Source organism: Leuresthes tenuis, unplaced genomic scaffold (genome assembly GCF_036924035.1).
Source record: "Leuresthes tenuis unplaced genomic scaffold, fLeuTen1.0.hap1 SCAF_1, whole genome shotgun sequence".
In the NCBI taxonomy this organism is placed as follows: Eukaryota; Metazoa; Chordata; class Actinopteri; order Atheriniformes; family Atherinopsidae; genus Leuresthes; species Leuresthes tenuis.
The window spans coordinates 13,752,476-13,768,580 of record NW_027325355.1 but is presented as its reverse complement, the minus strand read 5'-3'; the positions used below and the strand labels follow the sequence as shown (position 1 = coordinate 13,768,580).

The 16,105-nt window shown below is 43.2% G+C and overlaps 1 protein-coding gene across 1 annotated transcript; it reads left to right on the top strand.

Annotated features, from left to right (window-relative positions):
* The first annotated feature begins 1,189 nt into the window (after positions 1-1,189).
* Positions 1,190-16,012, top strand: LOC140289481 (carboxy-terminal domain RNA polymerase II polypeptide A small phosphatase 1-like). Its single transcript, XM_072379274.1, has 7 exons — positions 1,190-1,722; positions 10,711-10,859; positions 10,998-11,099; positions 11,493-11,549; positions 12,162-12,254; positions 12,490-12,675; positions 12,991-16,012. The coding sequence occupies exons 1-7, from the start codon at positions 1,650-1,652 to the stop codon at positions 13,117-13,119; spliced, it is 789 nt and encodes a 262-aa protein (XP_072235375.1). The 5' UTR covers positions 1,190-1,649; the 3' UTR covers positions 13,120-16,012.
* The last annotated feature ends 93 nt before the right edge of the window (positions 16,013-16,105 follow it).

Below are 16,105 nucleotides of genomic sequence, written 5' to 3'. Positions count from 1 at the left end.
CACTGGTGTGCACAGCAGAGACAGTCAAACACAGCTGGCAACAAATAAAAGCCTTTATATGAAATCTCCACCATTGTTGCCAAATATATGATCTTTTTCAAATGCTTTTCCATGTGGTGGAAATTGCAGTAAGTGACAAAAATAACAAACTGAAGAATACAGAGCACCCTCTATGTAACATTTTATTTAATGAACTGTTGTCATGGAAAGAAAAATTCATATCTGCTACTCATCCACGCTTTATTCAAGCAAGAGTAGAAGGCGTACGAGTCTCATGTACAGAATGGCCTGTTAGGAAAGCAAAAGCTGTAAGCACACAAGAAACTAAAAGGCTATAAACAGTAATAATAAACTAAAACAACAGCTGGATTGAATATGAGACATAAAAAATCTTTTGTTTTGAAAAAAAAACAGAAAAACTGTCATATCTATATTATGTCAGAGGAAAGGCCCAACTTTAGTTCACACCCTGCGTTTAACAATATCATCTAATATCAAATGTCAGTAATCAACTACTTTCTATAATAGAGAATAGCATGATGCACTTCCTCAAAATAAACCAATGTCGCCACTTACTAAAACCACTATCTTCTATCAAATGGGTACTCCTCTTCAAACGGAAAAGATACCATTTTAGTAAGCAAAATTAATCCACTTTTAACTTAAATATTACGTGTTATTATTAAGTGATTCAAAGACGAGAAGTAGTCAAACGTAAAACTGCCTTCCTGAGCGGAGCAAACGTTCCCCGCAGAAGACAGACTCTGCCTTTGCGCGACGGTCCCTAACCTCCAGGCAGTTTCAAGGGGACCCAAACTGGGCGTTTCTTTGCTGGAGTTGGGGGGGAAAAAAAAGAAAAAGTTTTACTCATCGGTAAGTTTTTACCATCAGCGGTCATTACACGACGACGACAGTAGTGACCGACACCCACACACTGTATACGTAAACCGTGGTAAACTCGGCGTTTACGTAAAGACGTAGTCGCTGACTTAATTTGTGTGTCTGCTTTGGTAGCTGTTGTCGGAGTCTTAAGTTACATATTATAGTTTTTTTTTTTCATTTTTCAAGTTTCACCAACATAAAGGCATTATGGCTCTGACGGTTCATATGTGTACATAACTAAACTGCTTCATTACGCAGTCTAAAAATTGTTTGGGTTTTTTTTTTCTTTTTTTTTTTTTACTTGACTGTAATGAGCCCTATGTAACTTTTGAGCAATGTTTTTTTTTTTTTCAGGCAACCGTTAGGGACCATCGTCGAATTTGTAGACGCCGCGAGGCGGAGTGTTGAGTACGGCCTTTCCGTCCCCGCGCCACTTTAAGTGAAATGGGACGCCTTGAAACCTCCATGTTTGTATCTTGAAATTGCAAGCGGAGTTGAGCACCATATTGAATCAAAGTTGCCAACTCCTTCACAAATGTTCTCTAACTTTCAGACTTCACAACGTTAGCGGCTCGCCAAGCGGATAACGACCCCCCCGACGTTGAATGGACGCGCTGTAGGCGACTCGTTGCGGTGTCCCCCCCCCCTCCCCTTCCCGGCGCTTTTTTAGTTTTGTGTTTTCACATTAAGTTCATGCAGCACCGCGTCGGCGAACAATCCCCAACTTTAAAGTGTGAGGTCAGCACTCTGGACCAGACCTGGATGTGATGGACAATTCGTCCTCAGTAATCACCCAAGTCAGCCGGGATGAAGAGGGAAGTAAAAGTGCTGGAGAGAGGGGTGAGTGTCTTCATTTTTGTCCTCTGCAGTCATGTCCGGAAAAGTTTTGCAGCTCCGCGATATGATCTTAAACTCGGAGCTTGCGCAGTAATTTGCCTCCCCAACATTTTACAGTCGCTTCGGCCGCACTAATATTAGAGTTTACGTTACGAAAAAAAAATAGAAACTTAAAAAGAAAAAGGGGGGGAGGGGGGCGGAGAACCAATTACAGCAGTTAAACTGTCAAGAGTTTCTTGTTGTGTATAGATTATGGCTGCGGCCCTTTGGCCTGTGATGAAAGTGAAGGAAATGACGTGCCGCGGCTCGGTTAAGGACACTGCAGGCCAGCGCCGTAGCTTTTCGCCCACTTGTATTGTTTTGACATGCTTCTAAACTCCTTTTGTCGAGGGATATGGGGTTTTATTTACGCTCTCAAGTGGAAGAATCTTGCAAGCAAGTGCATGTTTGTTGAGATAATCCCGCTTCTGCGCACACTTGGATGTGAAGCAGCAGTGGGAAGAAATGAAAGTGATCATCTCGGGGAGATTAAAGGGGTTTCTTTTGTTTGTTGTTGTTGTTTAAAGCAATAGAAACGGTGTGGATCTTTAACAAGTCAAATGTGCCACATCTGTGAAAGGGTGCAGCTGCAGGATGCCATCCAACACAGTGACTGAAACCATCAATACGGCTGTTGATGGCAGTGGCATCAGATGTGGCTCATCTCACCTGTGGGTGTCTCAGGGTGCCTCCACCTTCCCGAGCTGCACGACTGTGGGATGAAACGACACCATCTTGGTCGTGTTCTTCCCTGTTTCGCAGATGCAGGTGTGACTTGTCTTGCATCCGTCCACGAGCAGCTTTCCTCAGGTTGCAGGAATGCGGGCCACGTTCGTTTTTTTTTTTTTTTTGTCTCCTCCGGCCTCTGTGACCGCTCCGTATTCATTTGAAGAGGCAGAAAGGATTTCCTCGAGCGCGGTGTCACATTTTCAGCCGCACATGACATTTTTTGCCGGCATATTGTAGGCCTGACAGGAGGAAAAACAACCTAATCTCATTATCGTTTTCCTCCGTATGACCTAAATACTCCGTCTGTAAGGATTTGATTTCTTTCTTTCTTTAGTCTTTGGCTGCGGACGGTGTTTTATGGTTTGGAAACCAATCAGCCAAGGAAGCAAAAGGCCGGTGCATCATTTAGTAAACTTCAGTCCTAATAGAATATTTCGCCTATAAAACTTTGTCTTTATCGCTCCACTATGTTTTGCTCTTAAAATTCCAGTTAAAATTCCAGTTTCTGCCGCGTTGTGCCAACGTTATCAGTCACTCGCGTGGATTTCTGGCACCGCGGCCGTCCCACAAACCAGTGCAAACGCAGGTTACTGAGTAATCTGGTGACCCATCAGTCATCTTACATAAAAAAAAAAAAATGTAAAAAAAAAACGCTGACTTTACTCAGCTGCACCCAGATTACAGCCGAGCGTGTTTTGGCAATAAAAGTCGACGTGTGAGCGAGATGATCTCAGGTGGACGCTTTGTTTTCTTGTGGACGTACGTGAGCTCCGTCCGTTACGTAACCCCGTACGCATACTTTGGGAGCATGTTTGCCCACCGTGACGCACAGCTGCTCTATGAGGCTCGCTTTGGACTCTGACACGGTGGGAACTCAAGTTGGTTAGTTACGTTAGATTAAAAAAAAAAAACTAATAAACCTACAGCAGGATCAGGGTGGCTTTGAGGGGATCTTTACAGTTTAAGTTTGACCTATTGGCTAAATTCTCTTCACTGGGATATTGGACAAGAAGCTGAGGCACTGTTGTTTTATCTTGTGCATCTCTCAATAGACTCTATAACTTAACTCCCTTTTTTAAAAAAAACTTTTTGGTAAATATGCAGTGTAAACATACATCCTCACGCAGGCTCACTACACGTTTGTGCAGCCCTCAGATGAGACGTTAGAACCTGAAATCCAAGCCTAATGGCGGCTTTAAATGTTTAAGGACTGGTACAGACCATCCAGAGTAAACGTGATAATTTGTTTCATATCAACGCATGTGTTTTTTTTTCTAATCTGCATGGTTTATTTGATAGATTTTGTAAGGTGTGACCAAGAAATGGAGATTAAAGTGGGTGCCGGTTGGATTTTAGAATGCAGATTGCCTCCTTTTCCACCTCTCTGACCATACACTTGCAGGAAATGGCACGTTTTATCCATCTACACTTTGTGTGGGAACTTAAAGTTCACATAGTTCAGCCTGCTAATGAAAGACCTTATAATTTGTGCTAATTTGTCCCCTTTTATTGTTGAATTGGTAGTCGAAGCCGTTTCAGATCCTTTCCTTCACAAGCACCCGAATCCCTGTGCAAAAAGCAGAACTTGTGATTGATTTGTAGCCGATTTAAATAAGCCATCAAGTACGTCAACGCCAGTAACCGACATGCGTGCCAAGCTCGTGTGACCTGTTTGAAAGTATGGTGTTTAAGACGTAAGAAAGGAAAGCCCCGTCGCCTGGTGTTTCGTGTGTTTTGGGGGTTTTCGGTTGTTTGGGATCACGGCAGCCTGAATGTTTGTTGTCGGGTTAAAAGTCAGAGGCCAGAGAGGCGAAGATGATCAGGAATGGGAGAGGAATAGGTGTCGGTTACAGGAAAACACTGACAGGCTTTAAAATGCATCCCAAGCTGATGAGAAGATCTGATAAGGCAGAGCGTCTCATCATGAGTACAAGCAGAGGGAATTCTTCCACTCTGATGTCATATTACGATGGAGCAGCCTCTGAATTATTCAGCTTCGACACGTTCTGACCGTCCAACACGGTGAGGTAGAGGTTTGTGCTTAATCTGCATGTTAGTTTTTTTTTTTTTTTTTTACCTTTGTAAAAGGCTTGTTTCTTTGCATTTTGCATTAAAAGTCGAAAGCAACAGTAGTTCTATAAAGAAAAGAAAAAAAACCAAGGCCCTACACATCAAACAGTTGTTTGATCTGTGTTTGAAGCCACATGTGTTGGTGGTTTTTTTTTTGTTTTGTTTTTTTAACATAGTGTCAAGATCTTTTAAAAATACAGAAAAATTAGATTGAAGTGATGCTTGCAGCGGTTTTATTAGGCGGGAAATTTGAGCAATATAAATGCAAATAAAAATCTGCGAAGCATGTGCACATTTATGATGTTATGACTTGATACTTGTTATGACTTGATACCACTAAAGAACTGATGATGAATGCAAAGGCTCCGTGTGGCGTGTTTGAATTACCCGGCGACAAGAAATTTTATATTCAAGTGTGTTCCTAGTATACGACCCCAAATCAAATGTAAAGAAATAAAAATAATCGGTTTCTAACCCGCGGTGACTCGTAACTTTACTTTCAGCAATATGAGACGTAAGATATCGTAATATATTTCATGTTCTTCCTGGTAAGCTTTATTGAATTTGTTGATACACATCCATTTTTTGCATTGACACTGAGGTGCTCAGGGTAATTTTTTTTTTAAAAATGGTGGAACAGCAAAGATTTTACCGCTTTTGCAACTCTGTCGTTCCTTCTTGCGACGCTTCACCGGTGAAGCGTCTCAGCTAAGTCACATCGTGTGCAACAGCATGAGGTGGTCACTGGTTTTCTATTGGTGGGAGGTCGGGATGGGGCGGTCTGGCGCCTGTACCCTCCTCTTCCTCAGCGACGCCATGTACTGGGATAGTGTAGAGGTATGATTGCCACCTTTCGTAAGGGATACCTGGGTTCAAATCCCCTGCATGACAGGTATTACCTCCAGTAGGGGTCCTTAGGCAAGACCCCCTTACCCTACCTGCCTACCTGTAAGTCGCTTTGGATAAAAGCGTCTGCTAAATGCATAAACAAACATTGCATAAAGTGTGCAGAAAATGTGGTTTTGGTTATGACCACCTGTCCAATTTTGAAAACAAAGAATGTCTGAGGGGTCCTGAAGAGGTCCGGTACTGAGCGGTTAGATACTTTGAGCTCTGTGGGCTGCGGGATGGGGTTGTTTATGGATTGTGCAACTTCCCACAATTGTTAGGTTTGACGGCCATAAAGTGTAATGTGCACAAAGTGATCATTATGCAATCCTGTGGATGTTAACTGCTCAAAGGTTTTAGGTGCTGTAAGAGTTAAGATGGTTCCATTGCCATCAGGGAAGAAAATATGCCGGATTGGAGCCAGTCCGCAGCACGATGACACACCCCGACGCACAGGCAGAATTTTGAAGAACTAGCTGTCTTGACAACAAGATTAAGGGGTCCTTTAGCAGATTGGATGTCTTCCACAGAGCCCTGATTTCAGATAGAAGACCTGAAACTGACAACCGGCAAGTGCAAAATGCCAGTAGATTTCACTTTTAGCTTGTTTTTCATGGAAATGTACCGGTCACACCAATTGGTTGGCCTAAATATCCGACACTTACCGAACACAGCTAAGTAGCTTTCTGATTATCTCCTAAGAATCTCTTTTGGTTCCTTCCCAGTATTCCATGAAGACTTGCCCTTACTACCTTTGACTGACCCCTCCCCTGACATTTGCGCCTAACCCTAACTATCTCGCTTACCAAACGCTAGCCAATCCGGAAGCCGAGGAGGACCGACTTCATCGACCGCGCAGAGAAGCCGGAGATGCAGAGAAAGGCTGGATTCCACCCGGTCTGGCCGTGTCACATTCCAGCTGCGAGGCTGCCACCAGAGCCGGTTGCAGAAACGGCTCTCAACTACTAAAAATAAGCGTCTAAGTTTATTTTCGACGGAAGCGGAGTCAAATTGCCTGGAGCGCATAAGCCCAACAGAAAGTCAGACATGCAACTTGCACTGAGAATGCAGCAGTTTTCACCATTAACGAGAATGGAGAAAAGAAAAAAAGAAAGAAGAAAGTCTTTGCAGATGCTCGGCCACATAACCACATCAACGTGAATGTCAGACATCGACTGATAAGAGAGGTTTCCTCACAGATGGTGGAGCGCAGTTCAGTTCAACAGTTATAGACGGACATGTTTTCATGAACCATTTCATCAAGAAATGTCTAATGTGGCAATTTGGAGTCGGCTGTGGACTCTTCTGTAAGTCTGCATTCATGCATGTGACACAAAAAGCTTTGGAAGACGGTAGAAAAGTCACCTGACCAATGTTCCAGCCAAGCGTCTTTTACAACTCAAGAACTACCACTTTTACTTTAATTGCCTCTAAAGATTTACGAGGCCAGGCCTCTTTGATGACTCGGGTCCGAGCATCAGGGGTTGTTTCTTTAGTGGAAGTTCCGCACGTGCTCCGTGTCGGCTTCCTCTGGGCCTTCTTCCTTAAGATGCCTTTTGTAAACTCATTTCCTACATTTATCAAAAGTCGAAAGCAACAGTAGTTCTATCAAGAAAAGAAAAGAAAAGTGTCGGCCCACAGTTTGTCGAGAGCCTTGGGAACAAATGAGGCCATGAAAGCGAATGCTGGAAGGCCGGGGGTGGAATATCTGAAAGTTGTCGCTCAAACAAGGAGGATAAAAATGAATTTTCTGAATGTAGCCACCTGAAAACTGTGCACGGAGAAAAATCCACATGGATAATAGACCTATAATATCGCAGACCTACTCCTGTTCTTCCAACACATGTTGGCGAGTGGCTTCCTCCGCTGATACCCGTCTGTTTCCTTTTCCTGTTTTGGCCTTCAGAGGCCCGGGAGGGTCACGCTGGGTTTGAATCCAGAAACAGGGGGGGGGCGGGGGTGGGGGGGCTGAAAGAGGCGCGAGAGATGGACAACAGAGGTTTGTGTGTTTGTAACACGGTCACGTCCGGACAGAAGGAAAGAGGGAGTGCGGAGCATAAAGAAACAGAAACAAAGTCTAAAGTGGGAGAGAAAAGTGTTCACTGCAGACTCACTGGGCAGAGGGGGGGAGCCGGTTTGAGTTTTTTGCTTTTAAAGAAGAAGAAAAAAAAGAGCAGAAAGGATTTCAGCATCTAAGATGAGCTTCTGTGGCTCAGAACCGACAATATTTCTGTTGTGAATTACATCGCAGTGCTTCAAAATCAGTATTCCACTCCTGGCGGTGCAAGTTTTAAACTCCCAATGCCGCTTTGGACTTTATTTTCATCGGGAAGTTATTTAGGTCAACCTTTTGACCACTGATCTTTCGGCATGACATGGAGGTGAAGTCATGCGCGAATGACAAAAATAGCTGGGTCACGTGTGTTCTTTCACAAAAGAGTGACATGTTGTGACAAACCATTTTTCTTTTCTTTTTTTTTTTCTTTCTTTCAGCATTGACATTAACTTCGAAAACATCAAATGAACAGCCCCGTCTGTTCCTGAGAACTTTAATCCTAACCCTTGAACTTTCTGAACTTATCTGCATGCAAGAAATACTTCATCATGTAAATATTAAAGGTCCAGTGCAAAGCATCGATGGGGATCTGTTGGTTTAGAAGAGTTGTGTGATAATCGGAGCTGCTGCAGCTTTTCTAAAGCGTATGGAATCCCGTTGGTTACAGTCTACAGATTCGCCACTAGGTGTCTATAAACCCGTTTTTTTTTTAAGAAAATCTGTTTTAGAATGATCCATTTATGTTTCTCATCAATTCTTTCACCTAAAGGTGCAGGGCAGGGCAGGGCTTTGACGAAGCATTACTTTTTTTTTTTTTTTCTTCTCGTCATTATTTGGTCCAGAAGACGTCACAAAATTCTTACAGGGGGCTCACACCAAAAGCGTTGTGAGCGACCACAGCCGCTCACGATGCTCACAACCTGCCGCTTGTACTTCTTCTGCCGCCGGAAGCGGCCAGAGAAGCCGGAAGCGGCCAAAGGGGTGGGGCTTATATGTATAGCAACTAGCATATATATATATATAATCATCCATCCATACATCGGTTGGATCGTACTCTTGGCAGCCTTCTTTGTGTTTCTTTGTGTTTGCGCTCTGCCGTTTTCCGCATTTTTCCACCTTTTTTTCGCCTTTTTTCCGCCTTCGGAATCCAGATCGGCCCTAATTGGCTGTCGTCGTGTAGCGTCACTGCTCATTTGCATAAAGTTGATCCTTTCTCAACTCTTGAAGCTCACAACGCCGGCCGCTCATCGACGCCAGCTTACATTGAAAATGAATGGCAGCTGGCCGCTCACAACGCTTTTGGTGTGAGCCCCCTGTAAGATTTTCTAAATTTACGACTTCAGATTGGTTCACAGGGCTTATGGCGTGCCGTCTCTCGTGGGTCTTCACTGCTATTCAGAATACAAATTTTTACCACTTTATTAGCTAAATCTGCAACAGTCAATACAAATGTATCAACACACTGACGACTGTTATCAAGTGTTAATGGTCTATTCATCAATATTAGCAGTAATCGGTGCTCTATAACATTTTGAATTGTAATGCGAGTCGTTTTTAAGAAGAATCGGACGTAGCCTCTTATTAGATAAACTTTCCTCGTCCTTGGTTTTACCTCTGATTCTTAGCTGTACCACCAGATCTCTTCTTTTTTTTTTACGTCATCTGAGCCAAATGATTGACAAAAAAGCTCAAAAGGGGTGGTATCTTCAGCTGCTTCCATTCACAGCCACGGTGCTTTCGCAGTCCGAATGACCTACGAGGCGCATCGACATCGGAAGTTCCGATGTCTGAACGTTTATCCCGAAGTTCAGTCAAATGTCCGGTAGTGAGTAGTAGGTTTTGTCATATTTCCGTCGGTGTGTTACTCATTCAGTGGCAGTATGCCTTAAGATTTAAGTGAAAGAAGAAAAGTTGCAACAGTTTTACTCCTGTTTCTGAGCAAAAGTTGGTTCTTTTGGTTTCTGTGGCCCTGGTGGCACCCTATCTTGCAAATATCGTTGTTGACCAACAGTCCAAAAACCCCAAAAATCACTTTAAATCAACTATGACTTGAAAAAGTTGCTGAAGTTGAAGGAGGAAACCACAGCATACTTGAGAAACTGGAACCAGGGTGGCTTAAATCGCTCTTAGCTTCTTTAAAAACGACCTACTTAATCTTATCAGAGCAGACAGAAAAGATAACAAGATTTGCTGTTGTTGTGCATGTTTGGAGCTTCTGTTCAGGACGCATCAAAGAAAAAAAGATGTAACCTTATGAACAACAACTCAAAGTCATTGTTCAATCATAGGCTGTGGTGTATGTATGTAAACTGCAGCTAAAAATAAAACCCAACACAAGTGACTCATCTTTAAATAACTGTTGAGTTGCACAGGTGCACAGCTCTTTTCCAGACAAACGGTGATTGACTGCGATAGGGCTGGAAAAAACAACAACAAAAAAAAAAACAACACGCACCCCACCTTCACTGTTTGCTAAGTTTGTCTGGTTAATCATCAGTTTGGCAGCAGTCTTTTGCTCCGTTGTTAAAAACAAGCAAAGTCAAATATTGAACGGAATGATGTGCATCGTGGGGTCAGAGGGTAAAAAAGAAAAAAAAAACAAGACGTGTGTACTGCTGTTTTTTTTTTTTTTAGCATCCACTTAAGTGTAGCGTGGACATGTGGCTTGATTTGCCTTTGGATTTTACGGCTGTTACTGTTTCCATGCAGAGCCTGAATGCCTAAATGTCTTTTCGATGCCAGTGTACAGTAAGCGAAGTGTTAAAGTGCTGCTCGAGTGGCTGAGGCTGTTTTTTTTTTTCTTTTTTCTGCTGACATCAGACGAGAAGTAGTTCCGCAACAGCTCCCGGCCAGGCACAGGCACGTGTGTCTCCAAACAGGGTTTGTGTACAAGGCTAAAAAACACACGAGAAGCTGCCGAGTGTTCAGTTTGTATTGCAGATGGAATCATCAGTCGGGCGACGTCGTTGTTAGCTTTGTGCCTAGAAGCTGTTATTTCAAGTTAGGACTGGAAGCGGCTCACGTTCGCTGTGTCGAAGTTACGTTGTGTGGATGGCTGCAGGTCGTTCTTCCTGCAGTAGTGGGCTGATTTCATGGTTTTTCAAGAGCTCGGAGACTCTCGTCAGTTTGTAACTGTATCTCTGTGAAGATCATGAATCGAACTCTGTATGGAAAGGCTTACTGTGAGGTCTCTTGTCTTTTGTGCGCAGGTTCTTCTCCCTCTCTGTCCTCCAAGAAGCCCCGGAGCGGAGGCCTGTTCTCCAACCTGTTCTGCTGCCTGTGTCGGGACCAGTCTGAACCCCCACCAGTCAACAACAACGCCCCTCTCTTAGTGGAAGAGAATGGAACGGTCTCCAAGGTGCGTTTATCTCTCCCATCGCTGGTTGGATTCATTCGTCAGTCAAGCTTTTGCCCACCTCCACAATTCCTCTCGCCATCGTTCACCTTTTGTTTTTTATGTGATTTGGGGAAACGTTTGTTTTGGGCTTTTTTTCAGGCCCAGGCGAAACCACTGCTGCCTCCGGTGAAGTCAAAAGATGCTGGAAAGATCTGCGTGGTCATAGACCTGGATGAGACGCTAGTTCACAGTTCTTTTAAGGTCAGCAGATTGAATTTCTTGGTGTACGCAGACGCTCAGAACCTGCTGAAAAGCACATATTTGTCCGCTGCGATCACACATTACAGCACTGGACGGTTATGTTCGAGTGTAAGAAACACTCCAGAATCCACTGTTTTCACCATCTGGTTGTTGTTGGCTCTGACTGCGACATTTTTTGTCGCAGCTGGCAAACGCCAAACCCAGACCGACGGGTTCATAAACCCAAGTAAACACAGTCGTGTCCTTTGTGTGCAAACACCTGTTTGTTTTTACCTAAGTTTCAGTTTGTTTTTACTATCCAAGAGACAGTCGCATTTTTTTTTTCCTCCAGTGTTTACACGTGTAAATATCCACGTCTTCTCGACTAAAATGTTTTTTCTTTTATCTCACCAGCCTGTGAACAACGCAGATTTCATCATTCCTGTGGAAATAGACGGGACAGTACACCAGGTAAAGCTAGCGTGCTACAAAAAAGATCTTCACAGTTGTTATCTGCCGTCGTGTGACAGCATCTCTCCCGGTTGTATTGCTGAGTGTAGTAGGTGCCGTCTGCCTTTTAAGGGATTTGCGGATGGCTGCTTGGAGCTTGATGACATGCTATGGGTCTGGGCCTGATTCAAGTAATCCAGGATAGGTTTGTTCAGACAAGCACAGCCTGTTCCGGATGACTTGGTTCAGGAACGCTGCCCTCAGACGCCATCGCACCGGTGAGAAGAAAGGAAGAGCAGAAAAAAGAAAAAATGGAGGAACCTCAACCAGACGAGTCCTTTTTCTGCCTATGATTTATGTGCATGTCTTTATAAATGTCACTTTCCTATGCAGGTGTAGCATTCTCGTTTCTGCCTTGTAATGTTTGAGAAGCTTCGGAAAGAATCTTAAATGCAATCAACGCGACTCGAACATTCAGATGAAAAGTATCCGCTTATCACTCGCAGGGGTTGTGTTGAACACGAACAGAAAATATTGGATTTCCCCCGGGGCGCCTACGAGCTGCCGGAACACGTTGTTTTTAGAAGTAGGAGGTCTGAATGAACCTGTTTTAGAGTCTGCTGTGTGTTCCAGGTGTATGTCCTGAAGCGGCCACACGTCGACGAGTTCCTGAAGAGGATGGGAGAACTGTTTGAGTGTGTCCTGTTCACTGCCAGTTTAGCCAAGGTAACAGTTAAGGAAAGTGACCGGGGATTAGTGTATTTCTCCACATTTGATGGACAGACAGGCATCATTATGTTTGATAACCAATGTCGGGTTGTAACACATTTGGCTTTTTATGCATTGTGTGAAGATGATAATGAAAATAAAGTTAATTACACGCTTATTATCGCTAGAAATGGAGTCGTTGCCCATTGATGCGTAGTGGTTTGATCCATGCCTTGAATTTGATCTGCCTCAGTACGCAGACCCAGTGTCTGATCTCCTGGACAAATGGGGAGCATTCCGCTGCCGCCTCTTCAGGGAGTCTTGCGTCTTCCACCGAGGGAATTACGTCAAGGACCTGAGTCGCCTGGGTCGTGATCTCAACAAAGTCATCATTGTGGACAACTCCCCTGCCTCCTACATCTTCCATCCCGACAACGCAGTGAGTGAACATGCCGCCGAAGACGAGTCACGACGGTGACACAGACGACCTTTCATCTGCTCATTTTTATTTTATTTTACACATATTACTCTATTTTACTGTTTTTAGTTGTATTGGCTGCCTCAAAAGCTTTAATATTAAGGAAAATACAATACATCACCGTATTCTTTTTAGGTAGAACAGCTTTTATACCAATATTTGTTATGTTGCACTGAAAATGTCCATTTTACCTACATTCTCAACATATTTGATGTATAATAGTTGTAGATATTGGTAGAAGCTGAATGTTGCTGACTGCTTTGTGTTCTCATCGAGGTGCCCGTGGCCTCGTGGTTCGACGACATGTCCGACACCGAGCTGCTGGACCTCATCCCGTTCTTCGAGCGGCTGAGCAAAGTGGATAGCGTCTACACGGTCCTCAAGCAGCAAGGGACCGCAAGCTAACGGTGCTCGACTCCTCATCTCAGCTCCGAACAAAATGGCGTACAGAGAGAAAAGAAAAGAAAAAAACAAAAAGAAAAAAAAAAATACGGAAATGTACACACCAGCGAGGCTCCAGCTATCACTGCCCACCAGAACACAGGCTGCTTCACAGCTGACCAAGCCTTCACCCTACCTTGTATCAAGCAACTTCATGTTTTGGGAGTCCTCAGTGACTTTGACGGTGTTAATGCTGCCACCTTCTGGTCAAACGGAGAACTGGCCTCGCATCAACCCAGCCCTGATGCGAGTGACTGAATGGATGAAAGGATGAGTAAATGTTTAACGGCCTTATCTGCGGTATAAATGAACTTGGAGCAGAGTTGGTAAAGCAGGGGTGTGTAACCGCGAAATCCTCTGGACACGGACTGGGTACTGAACGCAGAATTCTCAGAGGCCCTGACCCCCCCAAACCGATTGTAAGCAGTAATTAAGTGGAACGGAATTTTTTTGGTGGGTTTTTGGAGGTTTACGCGCAGACGCACCCGATTGGTCGTTGAAAGAGCAGAAGACGGTGAACATGTACTGTAGATTGTAAATGTCTTTTAAACATTTTTGGAATCGCATTATCGTTGTCACACACCCGAGTTTTGATAAGCGTCACACTATATTTTGTCTAAAAGTCAAGCGGATGTGATTATTTGGTGTCATTTTAGAGATTTTAGAGCTATGTGATCAGTTTTTTTTGTTTGTTTGTTTTTTTTTTCAATAATCACGACAGTGTTATGGATGAATCTGATTCTTTTTTCTTTTTTTTTTAAAGAGAAAGTTAACTTCAGCTAGGGCTGCAATGTTAAAATAAAATCAGGAGTTGTTGATCTCACTAATAAGGAAATAATTGGACAGCACTTTACAGGTTCGATGTGTAGTCTGTCGTGCAAATGCCTCTGTCGCTACAGTGAGGAAATAGATTTTCAAATTGGACGCACATGAATCTGCTTAGAAAAAGAGGTTCTTTTTTTTTTTCTTAATTTTTTTCCGGGGGGGAATTTGACGTCAGCATTAAAATGACCAAATCGAAAAAATGATTCAGGTTCCTATGCTGCAGAAAACAATGCAGCTTAATTTTTCTTTTTAAATCGGCGATGATCGATTTGTGCCGACAAACAATGAGCCGTGTTATAGAAGCTGAGTCCCAGAGAGCATCGTGTTCCTCGGGGGACAAAAAAAAAGACCCCAATGCTAGTGCGTTGACATCAAACCACCCTTGGATCCGTTGCGATGAGCGCCTGTCGATGCTCGTAAGATTCAGGTTCCCAAATACCATTTAAAGACTCACCCGACAGCCATGCATGAATATGCACCCCGTTTGTCAAGGGATGTCTCGACCAGTTGAGTCCGGAGTTAAGAGGACCAGGACTGATTTCTGAAAAAAGAAAGAAAAGTCCACCTGGATGTCGACAACTGTAATTGGTGCATCACAATGATGCCTCACACGTGTCATGACTTGTTTTGTTTTTTTTTTTTTTTGAAGGCACAAGCCTTGAATTTTTCAGCGTGTTTTGCAAGATCATATTTGAATGGTGAAAGGACGTTATTTAATTTAACGAAGGCCCATCGGCTCCGCTGTCGTAGTCTTGCCCCCTAAGCGGTACCTGCGAACGCGAAAAGTAGTTCAGTCTATTCTAAAGGGATAAATCCACCCCGAGACTTGACACTATTGGTAAGCATCTGTCATAGGCAAGAACACGGAGTCCATTCCTTCCTCTTTTTTGTTGCCTAACTGAGAATCTTATGTTTTGGACTTCAAAGATTTCACATTAATTCCATACAGTGCAGCTATAGCGGTGCTTACTAGATTAATCTCCTTAAACCTTAAATATGACGGCGGAATTATTGATTCGCGCCAACACGTAGAACTCAACACGATGCTAGCAAACTTCGATGTCGAGATTTGGTTTAGGGGTGGAATTTTCCTTTTACAATCTCAACCTTTTGGGACTTCTTTTTTTTTTTTTTTTTTCTCTCCATAGTGATGTCTGTTGTTGTCGGAATAAGAGCAACACGGTTGCTAGCGGCCTTGCGATCTCCCTCGTTTGCGTTGACAATGCCTTGCGTCGACACTGATGAATGAAACCGGTGGGTTTGACTAAGAGCCTGGACCAGCAGGCTTGTTTTGGGGCAGGGATGGCAATAAGATCCACCTCTTCAAGAGCTATTGCCTTATTTTTCTATGATAAACAAGTTCTAGTCAATCGATTTAGCTTCTTTTTTTTTTTTTTTTTCCTCCTTTGAATAATTACTGATTTTATTCCTCGTTTCGGCCAAGAGTGGTCCTCCGATACAATATTTATAGCTTGTTTTTCCAATCGGAAATGATTGTGCTTGCTGTTTTCGTGCAAGACCTGGTTGGATACCTCATGTGTTAGTAGGTAGAATAAGGATCAGAAACACCAGCAAACGACTAAGAAACTATAGCATCTTTACTGTTGTAGGCACATAACAGGGTAACTGTTTTGAATTGCGTGTTGCACTCAAGCCATCGCCACGCGTCTCGGTTAGATTCGGCACTGACGCCGTTTTAAATTCTTCGGCAAGTGAGGCACATTTATAGGAAAATTCAGTCATTTGAGTATTGTGCCGCTGTGTGTGGGGGGGGGGCCCATTTGCTGATACTGTACTTCTTACACATTCAGTAGATATGTATATGTTGTTTTGCACAGTAATAAAGCAAACAAATTTCATTAATATATGGAATATTCATGTTACTGTACTCATGATTCAATAGATGTAACCTAATTTTTTATTTTTTTTTTTTGACTTTTTGTTGTTTTATCATACCAAATAATGTATGGACTGTATGTAATGTAATAATGCCATTCCCCACCCCCACCCCATAAATCTTAAATGAAAGAAGGTCAAAGACTTATTTTTTTCTCAGAAGGGATGAGAGTAACAAATCTGTATAAGCATATTTTGAGATAGCTTTTCCAACAAAACCTTTCAAGGG